Source organism: Actinia tenebrosa, unplaced genomic scaffold (genome assembly GCF_029948245.1).
Source record: "Actinia tenebrosa isolate PJP-AT-01 unplaced genomic scaffold, QUT_ActTen_1.0 PGA_scaffold4__44_contigs__length_22323623, whole genome shotgun sequence".
NCBI classification, from domain to species: domain Eukaryota; kingdom Metazoa; phylum Cnidaria; class Anthozoa; order Actiniaria; family Actiniidae; genus Actinia; species Actinia tenebrosa.
Genome location: NW_028292581.1, coordinates 272,337 through 289,496, shown reverse-complemented (window position 1 = coordinate 289,496; position 17,160 = coordinate 272,337). Strand labels below are relative to the sequence as shown.

General features: G+C 37.9%; 3 protein-coding genes across 3 annotated transcripts; 2 read left to right on the top strand and 1 right to left on the bottom strand.

The window, feature by feature from the left end:
* Positions 1 to 67: 67 nt before the first annotated feature.
* Positions 68 to 4,746, bottom strand: LOC116305107 (uncharacterized). The gene is made up of 8 exons (XM_031714943.1): positions 4,635 to 4,746; positions 3,681 to 3,770; positions 3,470 to 3,577; positions 3,169 to 3,357; positions 2,527 to 2,618; positions 1,895 to 1,993; positions 1,440 to 1,533; positions 68 to 588 (listed from the first exon to the last, which is right to left on the bottom strand). Exons 1-8 carry the CDS (start codon positions 4,681 to 4,683, stop codon positions 443 to 445), a joined length of 867 nt encoding a protein of 288 aa, XP_031570803.1. The 5' UTR covers positions 4,684 to 4,746; the 3' UTR covers positions 68 to 442.
* Positions 4,747 to 4,825: 79 nt separating this feature from the next.
* LOC116305105 (uncharacterized) lies at positions 4,826 to 16,851 on the top strand. Its single transcript, XM_031714941.2, has 15 exons — positions 4,826 to 4,934; positions 6,346 to 6,551; positions 7,067 to 7,227; positions 7,872 to 8,197; positions 8,530 to 8,747; positions 9,228 to 9,389; positions 9,562 to 9,662; positions 10,145 to 10,191; positions 12,999 to 13,121; positions 13,364 to 13,408; positions 13,895 to 14,029; positions 14,333 to 14,437; positions 14,896 to 14,920; positions 14,992 to 15,098; positions 15,521 to 16,851. The coding sequence occupies exons 2-15, from the start codon at positions 6,366 to 6,368 to the stop codon at positions 15,571 to 15,573; spliced, it is 1,794 nt and encodes a 597-aa protein (XP_031570801.2). The 5' UTR covers positions 4,826 to 4,934; positions 6,346 to 6,365; the 3' UTR covers positions 15,574 to 16,851.
* On the top strand, positions 10,725 to 11,952 carry LOC116305106 (uncharacterized). Its single transcript, XM_031714942.2, has one exon. It carries the CDS (start codon positions 10,793 to 10,795, stop codon positions 11,561 to 11,563), a length of 771 nt encoding a protein of 256 aa, XP_031570802.1. The 5' UTR covers positions 10,725 to 10,792; the 3' UTR covers positions 11,564 to 11,952.
* Positions 16,852 to 17,160: the final 309 nt, after the last annotated feature.

Here is a 17,160-nt window from a genome sequence, read left to right as displayed (position 1 = left end):
GCTTGAATTTTTACATTGCCACTTGATGTACATGTAGTGCACAGGTTTTTGGTAGGGTATGACCCTAAAATATTGTGCATCCACATCATATCCTCATAAGTAGACTGTGTCATCAAGGAATTGCTGCAATATGCGACATGCAATATGTGGTATATGTTTGTATTGTTTTGATGTCCTTCTCAATGAAGTCCTCTACAGTACAACATGTCAGCAACTGCTTTACAAACCCTATTATTTTATTCTCACATTCATCTACTTGAAGTGCATCCCAGCAGATTAATGCTCTTTTTCTTATCCATGCCATCCAGTTTCTCCCTGCTGTTGTCCACTCTCTGTCATCCAAATATAACGATGTCAAACATTTGCATCACTTCCAATTGGCCGCATTTACCTCGATGAAATGTTCCTCAATGTAATTCAGTTTCTTATTGTCATCACATGCTCAAGCTACTTGGCTTGCGTTCCAGCAAAAATGCTTATCATTGTTCAATTCATCCAGTTTCTTCATGTCATCTTCAGAAAGAGTGAAGTCAAATAACTGTATATTTTCTTTTATGTGTTGAGCATTGGTTGACTTTGGAATCACCCCTAATAACAATAAACAGTATTAATTGAATCATAGATTCATCAATTATAATTTTTTAGTTAACAAATAAAACAGCTTTTCCATGCTCTGTTCAGTAATAAAGCACACAGGAAGTGGCGTAAGCAGGAAAGAAGTGTAAGGAGAAGACCGAGCTGTAGATGAGTGCTTCTCACACTAGTACTTCAGTGCTTACTGAAGTTACTCATGAATAGAGCACGGGAAAAGCTGTTTTATTTGTCTTATTATATACACACAGCTATTTTTTTCAGTATATTTTGAATTATTTATGCGAAAAGACAGTCACAGGAACTAGCAGCACCTAAATGTACTATCCTAACTATATAATAAATTAATATGGAATTACAGAATGGAAAACTAGTTGAACTTTTTTCAACTATGTTTCACAATCAAAGCATTGATGATAGCAACAACATTAATAAGGAAAGATATTTTCTGGCTGCAAACACAATGCTCTTGACAACAACATTGCAGGAATGAATCTCCATGACAAAATTCATAATCCTAAATATTGCAAAAGCCAATATCGAATTTCACTTCTGCAACCTTGCACAAGACTGTTGCAGTGTGTGCCTGGAGCTTACAGTGAGAAAACTTGAACTGCAGACACTGGGTTTTTTGTCACCTTTTTGAATGCTTCATTTTAGAGGGTTTGAACATAGTTAACGGAGGGGAATGGTTTGAAACAGTAGAAATTATAAGTAATAACCTGAAAAAACTTTAAGTGTTCTGCAATGGTTTGTCAGAGTGTCCTCCCTGAAAGGGGATTAGCTAGATAAATTACAGTATCTCTCTCCCACTTTGTTTTAGCCTTGAAAGTACTTGAAACACTCACCTACTCCATGTTGCAAGCCCCATTTGAGTAAGACTTGCGCTGGTGATATGCTATATCTTTTAGTAATGTCATTCACCACTGGTTCTTCAAGAATCTTAGAAATGTAAACATTTAGATAGGTAAATCGTTTTCATGATTGTTTAACAAAGTTGAAACAATGCAGACTTATGGAAGCTGAGCACAAACTGATTGGTTACTGCAGTTTTCCATATTCTGTGAACTCTGTAGTTGCAAGCTTCAGCTGCACACTGAAATTTGGGTTTTCACTGCCGTCAATCAAAAATAATCAGTTGGTGCCTTATGTTCTTGACTGGTGATAGTTACAAACCAAAATTCATGACAAGCTGTTGAAATGTCTGAGTTTGCAGAATATCAAAAAACGCAGTAAACCTAATTAGTTGGTGGTTTATACAACAGGTCTTTATTATTAATAAGCACACAATATTATGGAGTACCTTGCCTTGTCCTAGTGAAGTATAAGCTTGTAACCAAATGTTGTTTTGATTACAAAAATCCAGCAAGTCCTTTTGGTACAGCAAGGGATGAAACTCTACCTGGAAAACCAATAAATATCTTACTTTTCCTTACTCAATTCTCTAGCCAGGTCATATTACCTTAGATGGAGTTTGAACTTTGGAAAATTATACAATGCATCGCATCTTCATATCAGTAATCGTGTACTTCATGACCAGCCAACAGGTGTTGGACGACTATTGCCTGACTGTTGACCAACACTTGCCCAACACTGGCTGTTGGTCAACAAACCGCCGATAGTCGGCCAACGCTCGATCAACACATGGCCAATAGTCAGGCGACTGCCGACCAATAGTCGGGCGATAATCGACCAACATGTGTCAACTGGTCATGAAGTACACGATTACCCTTCATATCTAAGTATACAGTATATATAGTGCTTGATTATGGTTGTTATGGTTTCAAATAAACGAATGGGAATTAACAGTATTTCCAGAGAGTGGCTCTTCTTCCACTGGATTCAATTGTCATTTAGAAGTTTGTGAAGAGAGGAAAAACCAGAGAACAAAAAAAAAAATTATTGTACAATATGTAGAATAAGTTCTTACTGTACCTGTAGCAAAGTGGGAGGATGTGCTGCAAATGCCAGTAACTCTTCAAGATGACTTGTAGTGTAATTTGAAACACCAATTGCTTTAACAAGCCCTTGGAAATAATATTGAAAATTATACTTGTGTGTTATTATACTCTGACTTTTTGAGACTTGAGCCCAGAGGTCAATAAAATTGATCCATGATCTGGTTGTGCAGTTAAAACACTGCATGCATTTAAGCCTTTTCTAAGCTTGATGAACAATATGCATTGTGGTCTAGCTTTGGTACAAACAACACCATAGGCAAGATGAACAAAAGATGAACAAAAGATGTTTGTACCAAAGCTGTCCAGCTGATCTGAAACAGTAACGATAGAAATGACGTCACTGAATTTAAACTAAGGTGTTATGAAGCCTGTGAAAAATAACCACAACCAAAAATAAAAACATGCCTGCCATTGGTACAAAAATATAAAACCCATAAATTATTGTGTCAAGTCCACTGTTATCAAGCACATATTAGCAACGTTCATTTTTTGTGACACCTCAGTTTTGCAAATTTTCTTGATCTGTTCAGCTGAAATTTGTTCTTAGATCAGCTGGATTCCACAAAATTTTCACCATGTTCGGTATCTTAGAAAAGGTATATCATTTATCAATCACCTGATTGTTTGAGGTCTTCCAGTGCTCTCCAGCTTTCTGCTCTGAGTTTTGCATTCATTGGGTCTTCACTTTTAAGCTTCTGTGCTCCAGGCCAGTGTATCAAATACATATCCAAGTAACCACAATCAAGGTCTTGGATGGATTTTTCACATGCCATCTTTGCATTCTCAAATCCATGACTTTTTGGGCCTAATTGGTCATATATGTATTAAATAAACACATCATTTAATATTTCAATACAGACTTTTATAAAACCAAAATAAAATATAAAGCAGGACTAAGAATGTAATGTCTTTCCTACCAAGTTTGCTGGTTATAAAAAGATCTTGTCTTGAGAGTCCATACTTTGGACAAAGTGTTTTCAAGGCTTTTCCAATGTCAGCCTCATTTCGATAAACAGATGCAGTATCTAGGAAAGACAATAAAACATTTATTGCTTTAGCATTACTATACTTTGTGAATCACACAGTAAATGCAAGCCAGTGAGTTAAATTTTGCAAACAGACTCTTACCTATAAGTCTATATCCACAACCAAGAGCATGGTCTAATGTTTGGTGTACCAGATCATCTTCACCAGTTGAGCGTAGTTGATATGTACCAACTGCCAATCAAATATAAATACCATGAAATGCAATATCAGTGAATCACATATATAGCATCAAAGTAGGTACAGTACTAAAATATTTGATATATAAGTATAGTATTATAAACACTAGTAGGGATAAGGCCAGGACTTGCCATTGGGGGGAGGGGGAGGGGTAATTCCACAGTAACCTCAAAAAAATACCCCCCTGACCCCTCTCCAAAACACACTAGTTACAGTATGCAATACCAGTAACAATATGCATTTCCAGGACTTGCCATTGACGGGTTGCAAGCATTCCCAAGAGAGACAAGACACAAAAACATTGCAGCCATCTTGGTGCAATTAACAATGACTGACTGCTAATGAGAATTCATTCGTTGAGTAGCACCAATATGGTCGTGATGATGTAGGGTGCAATGGAAGAATTGAGGGGGGAGGGGGGAGGGGGGTATATATAACTCCACATTTAACTAGCCTTGACAAAATATCCCTTCATACCCTTCTCAAAACACAATACAAATATGTATTTTACAAATGAAATGCCAATAAAAACATAGGCCACAGGCCTTTTGGACCCAGTAGATACGTCTCGACTTACAAGATTAAAATCCTTAAAGAGTTTGCTGAATTAAAAAATAATCAAAGTAAACTGCCCCATTCATTTTTCCTCCCTCGAGTGTTGAATATCTTATCTATCTTTACGTTTTTAAATGCTTTTTTCAACGACGCAAGCGTCATAGATATAGCATTATCCTTGCACACAAATGCTAAGAAGTCTTTAGCCAAAGAAGAAACTTGTGCCAGGTGAAAGAAACCGGTCCAAATAGAGCGAATAATTTGTAGTTTAATAAAAAAAATCTATTACAATTTAACACTTACGGCCTACCAAAGGAATAGAAACCCCAGATTTCAGCAAGTGACAGAACATATGCTTGATAAATGATAAAAAATATCCTCTAATAAAAAAAGTTCTTTAAAAAAAGTTTGAAACTCTGCTACGCATGCGCATTGCTTGTAACCTGAGCCCAAATTCCGATGACCCAGCGGTTGCTCAACCAAGCGGGAAACTCGAAGACAGTGAATGACAGGAAAGTTTAACAGTTGAACAAGAAAAAGAACACCAAAAAAACCTTGTTTAAAACGACTTCAAGACTACCATTCCACTTATTGTGATATGAGGTATGTACTATAAAGCTTATTAACTATGAATATTAAAGAAAAATTCAAAAAGGGGAATTAAAATCTCGCCTGTTAGGTGGCTTTATTGTGTTGTTTGACAACGGAATGTTTTGAAATTATAACAACAAAATTCTCTTTTTAAAGATTTCTGGCCAGTGATCTCTTTTAGAATGCATTTTTAGCTTTTGATGACGTTTGACTTCGATTTGAGGTGTCGTGGAGGGAGGATTCTCGTGATTTCAAGTGGCTTTGTATTTAATTTTTCTTCTTTCTCACATGCGGAACATGTGCATTAGAATGAACACTTGTCAAAAACTAGTACAATGTACAAGTGTGGCTCTTTATTCAAATCACAGCTATAATTAAACTTACTAAATCTCGTAAAATACACAAACAGATAAATCCTTGAGGTCAAATTAATATTTAAAAATGAGTTTTTTAAAGCTTATTTTTTTATGTTCATGCTATAAGACAGGGAAGTTCTTAGAATCCATTTTCTTGTTACGACGCAGGAAATAGCGATCATAAAAAGAGCCGAATCAGGAATATTATTTTTATTGATGATGATTAACATTGGAAAACAATATAGATAACTGACCTTTAACGTTATTCTGTCTTAAAAAGGCCGAGAAATGGTCATTAATGGCTATTCCCGATCGTTCAAGCGTACTAGTTTTACACCTTTTTGTTTTGGTAGCTAATTAGTTCCAAGGACGTTTTTATCTAAATTGCAATACGTTATAATGGAAGTGATATCACCAGGATTGATAAACTTCCTATAGAAAGTGGAAAAGTACACAAAAACAATAAAAAAATACGGGAAAATCATTTGAGGAAGTATTTTTTTCGTTTGTTGTTTTAGAATTGATTTCCTTTGTAATTAAATCTATAATAAACTCAATATTATATGTATAGCTAAATAAATATTATGTTTTTCTGGAATCAAAGTACTCATGATCATGACAGCTTTAATCAACATACTCCTTTTATAATTCTTATGGCTAATTTATATATTCTGATGAAAAAAAAGAAAACCTTTGAATTAGGAGAAACAGTAAAAAATGGTACAAAATAAAGAAAGCATACAAGAATTCAAATGAATTGAATTTTCAAATAAATATTTCAAGTGAGAATGGACCGTTTACATGGAGCCATATTTAAAAACTAAAATTCCCATTTATTAATTTGATAAGCATTTAATTATACTGTAGTTCTGGTTCTCAAATCCTAAATAATATTAATTCATTGCTTATTTTCTCTTGAAATAATTGTTGAATTATCTTTGCAGGACTTATTAAAATTTATAATAATTAGTATATGAAGCTGAGAAAAATGTTTTACGGGTTTTTTAAATATATGCGTAGCTTTAAGGCATTTTTCCACTGAAATCTTTTTTCGTCTTTTTTTACAGGAAAAAATCACCCCTCAATAATGCCAAAAAGAAAGAGAAAAGAACATACTTGTAAAGACCTTAAACAAAGGTCAAAGAACAGTAAGACAAAAAACACTAGCAATGGTGATTGTGGTTCTGAGGAGGATGATGGAAGTATATGGGTTCAGTGTGAGAAGAAAAACTGCTTGAAATGGAGAAAAATTACTCCAGAAGAGCTGGGAAAGGTACATAAAAAATCTCTTGAATTTTTTGAGGGATAATCTATGATTCTAAATTTGGCCTTTACATTCCTGAAGAAAATTATTTTCAGAATCTATAATTTTGAGGAAGTTCTCACTGGTAGAATGGGAAGTCCTAGTGAAACTTGATATCACTATTATTCCGCAATAATTACAAGAGTGGTGCCCACAGCCCAACAGGGTCAAACGGAAAGCAATGAAAAGGCCCCTCTGGCACAGCTCTTACACAGTTTATGTTAAATGACCCTGGAGCACAGCCCTAACTAATTTGAAATTAGTTTAGGTTTGAATTGAGTTGGTTTGAAAGGAGGGAGGAAAAACCAGAGAGTAGAAAAAACTTCGATGTCAAAAAGAAAACCATTTAACTCAGCTCACATCAGGGGCAACTCATGACTAGTACACTAAATATTCCCCACTGGGCTCTATTCTTTCAGTTTCCATATATGAGATTTGAGTATTAAGTTTGAACAATGAAAATGCTTGATTTTGATATTCCTTAGGTTGGTGATGGATCTTGGTACTGTTCAATGAACTGGGATCCTCATTTCAACAGATGTTCAGCTCCTGAAAGAATAGATAAATTACCAAAACACATGAAATACATCTATAGTTTGTTGCCAAAGGCCAAAATAGTTATGGCAAGAATACCCGGATACCCATTGTAAGTACAACTAAATTAAATGAAGATGGTTTTATAATTATTATTATAATCATTGTTCTATAAATGTACAAATGAAAGAAAAGATATGCATATCCTATTTTGAGCAATAGTTTATATTTTTATTGGCTATTATACTAGCCTAACTGTATTAATTTTCAAATCAACCTGCAAGTGCCGATATATGATTTTAATAGGAACTGATCTGTGTGGTGTTATATTCTTACATGCACCAGGCTACATGCAAACTAAATGATCTATAGTGGGTCAGAGCAAAGGGTCTATATGCTATATCCTTCATGAATTATCTCTAATAGTCATTTGGTTATCATGCACATTTGATACAACATATCTCTCAATCCTATTCAGAGAATAACTCATGTGGTGTCGAGCAATCCAAGCTCAATTTCAAGTTTATCCTGTAGAGGTTTTAGAAGCCTGCAAGGCCTAATGGTGAGACTACTCACTTTGCACACTTATTGACCTGCAGTGTGTTAATTCCTGAACTCAGTCACAGTATGCAAGCAGAGTTTCTTGAGCTTCAGATTACTCCAGTTTTTCTCCCTCAGCAAAATTAACAGCTCTAGCTTTCAACTGGATCCAGATAATGAAGGATCTGAAGAATAATTTCTTACTTTTTAATTTAGATGGCCAGGGATTCTCACTCCTGATCCAACATGTGGAGAGTATTATGATGCTCTACTAGAAAAACAAGACCAACCCATACAATACCATGTAGAGTTCCTGGGAAAACCCCATTCACGAGCGTGGGTCAGACCCAAAATGGTTCATCCATATAATTCAATAACAGAAGATGAAAAGTTGATGCCATTACAGAAAGGTTCATCCAAGTTATTATCTTCCTATCGAACTGCACTGGATGAAGCTAAAAGGTTATTGTCTGTCAGCAGTGCATCTGAACGACTTAGGCTTTCTTGTCAGTTCAAGTACGAAGAAATTGACAGAGACTCAGGTATGGCAGAATAAAATTCATTAAATTCCTATTGAATGACATCAACATGTATTTTTGAGAAAAATTGATGCACATACATCTTTATCTACGATTACATGCAATATGCCATGCTATGAAATGTTCTTGAGCTATCTAGTCTAACATTACCCCCAGAGTCAGTCTTTTTTTTTTGCTTCTATCTATTGATCTTGAAAAAAAAAAAAAATACAATTATGCTAATTGTGGAAAAAGTAAATGGTAGGAGCTAAAAGTACCAAAAAATATACAGGGGTTATTCTGGATTGCAGTGATGTAGGTCATACATGAAAAAAATTTCTGCAATTTCTCTACAGATAAATCTGGTTCAAAGAAGAAAACAGTAGAGCTGAGTCATTCTCCAGTGGTCCAGCCAAAAGAAAAAGTAGATTATCCAACTGATAGTTACTCTGACTTTGATGACTACCTGTCTTCACCTGATGAGCAGCAACCTGATGAGTCAACAAAATCATCATCAACACTGCCTCACTTAACCCGATTGGAGAAAAAGAAGAAAAACCTGCCTAACAGGGTTGTAAGTGGAGCTGCAGTGGATAACCATCTTTTTATAGTACCATGGGGAGCATACCATACGAGGGTGGCATAGGAATAGTGTACAGTTAGTTACCCACCTTTCGGGTCTCAGGTTTGAATCAGTGGAGCTCTCAGCACAAAAGATTTGAGTAGAGTTTGATTTGAAGTTTTTTCTCAAGGTTTTCCAATTTTCCTCAAGGTTTTCCATTTTTCTCACTCTGCCTATCATGCTAGTAAGTTCCAATCAATCTGGGAGTTAGCTCAGCCCTGACTTTGATCAGCCCACCGGCCAGTTGTTTTTAGAGTATTGATAATTTTTTGGGGTAGTGATAGTGAACCATGCATGACAGCACTGCATTACCAACACAATCTTTGATTGATGCTAAGACTTTGGTCCTGTGAGTGAAGTCAAAGATTTTATAAAACATTGGTGTGTGTATCTGATTAGGCATTTTTGCTAATAGTTGTATTTTAACCTTAGGAAAACCAGCTTGAACCTGCAGAGAAAGAGTTCCTTAATTCATTAAAAGAAATTCTTGCACAGAAAGGTCTGCCTCCTCCAAGGCAGCCCAAGTGGAAGGGACAACATATCAGCCTTCTGACGTTCTACACAGCTGTCCAGCAACGAGGAGGCTTTGAAAGTGTAAGTACTTGCTAAAAATCAATACAGCAAATCAAGATATGCAGGATTAATCAAACTGTAAATACTAGAAAACACAACTGCCTCATTGATCTTTTTAACATTAAATTGTCTCACAAAATTAATAAAATTGAATCGTAAATGCCTATTAATAAAAGCATGTTTTGTTCTCTAGGTTTGTACGTCTAAATCATGGATTCATATCTACAGCAACCTAGTAAATCAAGATAACACTACTGCTGCGATGGGGAATAAAGCAAGGCTGTTTTATCAGAGGTTTGTAAAATTGATTACTGATCCAGAAAATGTCCACACATCTCCCAAAGAGGGCGAGGGTTGCGTTTGGAGTGACTTCCAGAGGGCTGGTGAAGATGTCCTCTGCAACCCAGGAGTAAAATCCTGTTGCTTTGTTCTTGTATATTTATGTAATTTCTCTAGCGATTTTCTAAGAGGGGGAGGGGTCTCCCTTGAGGGAGAATGGCTGAACCTCTTGCTGCAAAGTTTTAGAGTTTATGTCTAATAGTGCCCTTCACAGTTCCCTGCGCCATCTTGAAAGGTAGCTGTGCCTTTGCATAGAAGCGAGATGAAGGGTGAGCTTGCAATGATAGAGACGTGAATAATTGTTCAAGGTGTTAAAAAAAGGTCTCTATCATTGTAAGGTCATTGTTCGTCTTGCTGCGATGCAACTGATGGAACTGTTAAGGGAACTATTGTCAACTAAGATGTAAAATAATTGTCATTTGCAACTTATATTTTAGACATTTGTTACCTTATGAAGTCCATATGAAAAGCCTTCAGACAAATGGTAAGTTAAGAAAGTAATGGAGTTTAACATAACAAATTTGCTATGAGGGGTAGGGATTCCTTCCTTGCTTCCTTTCCCTCCTTTTTCATTCCTTCCATCCATTCTTCCTTTCCATCAATTCTTTCATAATATGTGCATACGAAAGTTAAATACAGTAAATAGCATTCATTTATTATGAATACAAATACAGATAACCGCGGCAATTAGAAACCTAAGAGATTAGCTTGAGATACCTGTGTTGCAACCGACCGAACCGCCTTCTGTGTGGTGTTCAAAATAGTATCACAGGACGCTCCAAACGGCATCAAAATTAGTACGCGCTTTTCACCAAAATTTGCTGAAGTTAACTCATAAGAGAAGCAATAACTTGTTTGTGGCACGACATCTCGCGATTGGAAAACTTGCAGTCTCCATATTCTAGTTCATGTGACTTGCAATGATTAGTGCATCGATTAGCACCCGGTAGCACCGACTAGCCTCCTATGTTCTCAGGGTTGTCACGACGTCACGCAACTTCTCTCTTTTCCCACACATTGGGTCACGGACGACCATAAGAGCACGTAGAAGACTATGCACCAACCCGACAGCTAATAGAATAATAATGGCTCAAGCAAACTTTTATGAAATAACAGAACCAGAAAACAGGCAAATGATCGATACATTCGGCATGGAAATAGAACTAACTACCTTTAAGAGTAACATAAAAGAACCGGTCGGCGAGGCGACACCCGACGAGTCACAAGACCCGGAACCCTCGATGAGACCGGAAGTTCAAAACCTGGGTATTATTTGTGCAGGCAATGACTCGAACAACTGGGATAAAATAGTTTACATCAAGCACTATTTGAACGAAAAACCTCAGTTGAGTGACAGCCATCGGACTATTGGTGTGGGATCAGCTTCAAAGAATCTTCACTCTCCTGATTATTCATCCCCAGATAAAGCACTCAAACTGCGATTCGTTGTGATTGGTGAATATGTATTTGATAGGATGGTCAAAGCTTTCGTGAATCATGCACTCAGTGCGACTGAGATCATTGGAGTGATGGTTTTCTGGGGACCGAAGAACCCTAGCTCTCTTGACAATGCGGTAGAATGGAAAAACAGAATCCAGGAAGTGTTACCAGCGGAAATACAAGACCACCCCCCCTTCGTCTTAATCACTGACAATATTTCTTCTGTGGAGTGGATCGGTAGTGGGAAAATCATGGAAAGTGTAGAAGCGATGGACATATTTTGTAAGGATAACGGGTTTGCCAAGTGGTTTGAAATACTGAAGAGTGACTGGAGACTTGGAGAGCAGAATGAGATTGGCAGGCCGATTGATTGGCTTCTAAGACAGGCCCTTGATGTAAAACAGTCAAGTGTTTGACACGGAGCAGAATCGAGTGTTACACTGGACATTTAAAAGTTCAAAGCTCCTAATAATGTTGGTGATGATGATATAAACATAGTTCTCAAAATAATCATAATAGTGGTGATGATAATAATACTGTGATAGTGACGGGGTGTACTGAATGCGCATATTCATGACACGTTTTAGATGCACATGAAGAAAAAAGGAGTAAAAAAAGGAATAACTGCCATTGATATTTAAGTCAATTTTTATGTTATTCGCTACTAATGTTTTTCTTAGAAAAAGTAATCTTGTATAAACCTAGTCATCAAAGGAGCAATTACTGAGAGCACGCGCATTTTTCTGATTCTAGTGTCACATTTTTTTTAAAATCTCATAAACTTTAAATAAACATTACGCATTCATCGGATGACTGCTATTTTATTTCAAAGACGGAAAATCAGTAACGAAAGCACTTATCTTGTCGGTGATTGAATTTTTTGTTACCGAAATCTTTTATATATTAGATTACGGGGTAGAGAAGATGAGTGGAGGCCAGATGATAGGGAGGAGAGTTGAGCATAGGAGAAGTTTCATTATGCTGCTACGACAGGACCTGGTGCTTTACGAATTGGATTGTTTTTTTATTTTATTTATGCTTGCTATATACAGAAATCTGAGTCTCAGAATTCTCAGTCCTCTTTACTTATCTGTTCTTTTGGATACGTTTGTACGAAAACAGTTGTCGGAAGTAGACTCCTCCGCAGGTATCTCTTTTTTTTTTTTTTTTTTTTTGGATTTCCTGTGCTAGAAGTTTGGACTTCCTGTATGTGCTAGTAAAGAAAGAGAGGACTAACTTCCGCAAATCAGTTGCCTGCGAAGTAGGGTGGTGGGGACGTTAGCTACTGCATGCCCCTGGGGGAGGGGGGGGGGAGTACTCCCATGTACCCAGGCCGGGAATGATCGTCGTATCTTTTACCGGGGTTGAAATCGTAAGTCAGTCCTTCTTTTAGGGGATGAAAAAAGAAAAGTTGTTGGTCTTTATCTCGTGAGGTATTATTTAGGGGTACGCGATTGGTTGCCTCAAACATGATGTCAGTCATCAGTTATTTACTTTCAGTGTATGTTGCGATAAACTCAACGATTTTTGTTTTCAATAATTTGTCTTGTGTTTCAAGGACCACGACCAAACTTTCTTTTAGGGGCTAAATTATTTTTTAGACGATCATTCCCGCCTTTTTTACATGGGAATACCCCCTTCTCCCTAGACTGCATGTCCTAACGGGCTGTTCCTTACCGTAACGTCACACCGTACGTTACCCACCGTCAATATCCCGGGGCTCTCATTTATTTAGTACTCATTTAGATTTAGAGTCCCACGATCCTTTACTTCCCTTCAAAGCCCACCTTCACCTCCAGCTACCTTTAGTGAGTGAGCGAGTGCGACTTACAATGTTTTGTTTATTCACAGAATCCCATTTAGTTCCTTCTCCTGGAGCCATGTCCCTTGATACTACCTGCGAAAAACAAAAGCCCTTGGTTTCTTCAGGAAGGAGAGAGCGCAACACTTCAACCAGTACTTTAGCAAGTGACGGTAAGAAAAGCATTAGTGGCAGTGACAATTTAGAAAAACTTACGTTCCTGGTGAAATCACTGCCGGTTTTGTTACTCACCCGCGTTAAAGATTGTAATGTTGCCCGCTCAGAACAGTTACCTGGAAACAGCTTGAAATTTGATGGCTGTCAGGAATGGTACCCTCTTGGCCAATGAGAGAAAATGAATTTTGACGCTTGGTATATAGTATAGGGCCTATATAACATTTTGGTTTATTTCCAGGTGAGCAGAAAGTGCCGGTCCATGTGATGGCAGAAAATATCGAAAGTAAGAATTCATGCATGATTCTGTCACTCCTTATTTACCGTTGCTATGCCCCACAAGCTCAGCCAGTTATCTAGAAGATCTCAAGATTTAAAACTCTGATCATCCAAAATTGATTATAACTTATTTCAATCGTTTACTGTCTTGTAAAAATGAAATTAAATCGCTTCGCAATCCTCGAGGTACTCTTTAACAGATACACTGTATAGTTGTTTGTGGGACAAGACTAGGAAAACTCTGCAACGGAGATTGGTTCGCTATGGTCCGAGTCGGAACCATCAATTGTTCGGAACCATCGTTATTTTTTTGCCTCGATGATTCATCATGGGCTTGCTATACTCTTTTTTAATTCTATGAAAGACAAGGGCAATGGAGGCTCCTCGTCCTTATTCCTCCTATTCCCCACTCCCTCTGGTCCTCACTCCCCCAGAGCCTGGCTACATAGACTTAGACTAGTGGGGTAATAATTGCCATATGTTATTTTTGTAGGTCCTCCTTCAAGCAGTGCTATTGGTGATTCCAGGTCACCTGACCATTATACTCCTACATTAGATTGTGTTCCAAGTTCTAATCCAAACTCGCCGCTGTCACATTGTTATGGTGGAATCACTTCTGACAGCGAAGGTAATGACTTCATTTGTCATAAGGTAGCAATGGTGTGATTCGATGTTGTGCGCAACTCTGCAGAATAGTGCAACTTAGGGGACTTAAAATTAGGCAACATAAGATTAGGGGACTTAAAATATTTGCAAGTTCTACGACGGAAAAAAAAACCAGGAACCTCTGCCACCCAGAGTCGGGAAAATTTGTTACGTGTGAAACTCTTTTTATGACCGGAGGTCGCTCGCCTATCCTTCCCCCACCCCCCTTCCCCCCCCCCGAAATGCATGGAAGGCATCCAATTCTCGATTTAAATCTAATCATCAGATGAGGATGAAGACTTAGGCATTGACTGTCGTTCAGCGGAATACGAGCTGCAACAACTAGAAAGACTTCTGTCGTCCATCGAACCTTCGCTCTACCCACCACGAGGTAAGGCACATTAGGTAGCGTGTTTATGAGAATGACAACATTCTAGTGTTAGAACCTTCGCTCTACCCACCACGAGGTAAGCCACACTAGGTAGTGTGTTTATGAGAATGACAACATTCTAGTGTTAGGGACAGACCATTAAATAATTGAGGGGGGAGGGGGGGCGGCATAAATCCCCCAAAAAATATCGAGCAAGCACTTCAAATACAAAAAATATATCCCGCAACCCGACCTCTCCTTTTATTAAAAAAATATCGAACAAAAACAATTGAGAGATCCACTGAAAGAATACATGATAATGGTTTGGCTGTTGATACCTCCTAGAAGTGATTAGTTGTGCGTGGTATATTGCTAACAAATAATAAATGATGATAGTTCTCCAGTAGTAGGTAGAGGGGGTATTTAAGAAGCCAGTGATTAATACTTGCTTTTGTTTATTTTTTCTCCTCTTGTCGCAGATCAACAAAGTTCTGACAAAAGAAGGTAAGCTATTCTTCATGGCAAATTATTCTAGTCTTGTACTTTCTTAACTTTATTGTCCACTTCTTGACCAGACCTCACGAAACAACGCCATTGAATTCATCATCTTTATCTGGTGGTAGTCTCTTGTCCAGTGGTGTCGATGTGTTGAAAACATTAGATGAAATGTCCAGAATTGAAGGTATTTAGCTCTATATGAACCCGCATTCCAAGCCAACCCTTTGGGCCTCCTGCAGACGACGCAGTGGCGGATCCAGGAATTCAATATGTTCGGCGCACATAGTTAAGGGAAGAATATTATGTTCAATCTTTGAAGTAGGGGCACAAAGTCGAACCAGGGAGGGGTGCGCACCCCCTGCACCCCTCCCCTTGACCCGCCACTGCGTAATACTGTCTAAGAGGACAGGAAGATAAGGGAGGGGGTGAGGACGATGGAGTAAATAACGGGCTCTCCAGATGAGGTATAACCCCTTAGGGAGTAATTTCATTACGCCTTTCCTTTTCTGTGTCCAGTTGTTTCTCAACCATGTATATTAGAAGCTTTTTCTTTCTAACTTTTTTTGTTTCTTTTGTTTTTTTTGTTGTTGTTGTTTTTTTTTCCAGGAACGATCGCAGATCTGGACACAATGGTCTCGGTGGAACTTGAAAATTTATAATGTAGCACACAAACCACGATTACATAAAAAAAACCACGGTTACATAAGCAAACAAATCAGTTGTCTAACGATAGTTTATTCCATGAATAATCTTTTGGTCATACAAACTGTTGGATGATGAAGGTTTTACTCGGTATGTGCTCATGTGGTCAAATTGTCATGGAAGTGGTTTGGTCGATACGCACTAGGTCCGTCACAAGTACTCGATATGTGATTAATGATGGCTAGTAAACACTAGCGTGGACTGCGTCGGTGTTTCTAATGAAACAGTTATCGTAGATTGATAAGTTATACACCGTAGTGAAAATAGGAACTGACGTTTCGGACGTTGGTCCTTCGTTTGACTCCGACGAAGGACTAACGTCCGAAACGTCAGTTCCTATTTTCACTACGGTGTATAACTTATCAATCTACGATATGTGGTTAAGATGCGTGGTCGGTTTGGGTCAGTTTGTCATTGAAGTAGTCTGGTCGATGTACCCAAGGTCTGTCACTTCTTGGTGTATGGTTCCTAGATGCGTGGTCGGTTTGGGTCTTTACTCAGTGGTCGATACGACTTTGTCACCTTTTGGATAATAAGAGGTCGATATGTCACTGAATTGATCTGGTCAATAGATAATACCAGATCACTACCTTAAAATGCGTGGTCACTTCTTAAAGGGCCAGTATAGTGGGTCATTGTGTGGTTCGTTTGCTTATCGTAACCCCATTGTCCTGTCTTGACATGTAACTAAAGGACTAAACATGCAAAGCATACATACATAGTTCAAGCAAAGTCCCCTGCTCATCTCCACTGTTTTAGATTGAGTTTCGTTGGCTGTCGCTGTTATCCAATTACCTTGTGTACATGCCTACAAGTAGACTTTCGCAAAGTCTGCGGCCCTTTGTGTATCTTAACTCGGGTGCGAGTTGAAATACGCTCGCCAAACTCATAGAACTCGTAAAACGTTAACCTTAAACCTGTCAGCGCTCATTCCTCTGGACTACCTAGAGACATTTGCGCCTTTGCCACGTGCATTATCTCTCTCTGGGGAGAACCCTTACTCATTACAGCACTTTCTGTGACCCGCCTTACGAAAGGCATCAGGCTTGTACCTTGACGTAGATGTGAAATTTTGTACAATTAGAATGTTTTTAGTGATAATAATTAGCAAAATATTTTGCATTTCAATATATATTTTTTATTAGATAATAGAACTCATATCCTGATATACAAATGCTGTACAATCAATATGACAATGATTGTAATTTTAGAAAATAAAATAGTTTTAAAACCAATTGTAGTGCTCTGTTATAATATTATCAGGGAGTTCAAAGTTTTCAACAGAATCTACTAATATTAATATTGATTCTTTTATTTTGGGGCGTGGTAGGGTACGTGGGGGGGGGGGGGGGAAGGGAGGTAACTGAGGTTTCACCATGGTCAGCAGAACGAGATATTTTTTGACACCACTGACAACTGAATATAGCTTTTGTTTCTTCATAGTTTCGTCGCAGGAATCAATCGGTGATATCCCATTGCACCGCGTGCAATAGCATTTCGAACATGAACGCATAATTTATAACTACTATACTATGAACGCTTTT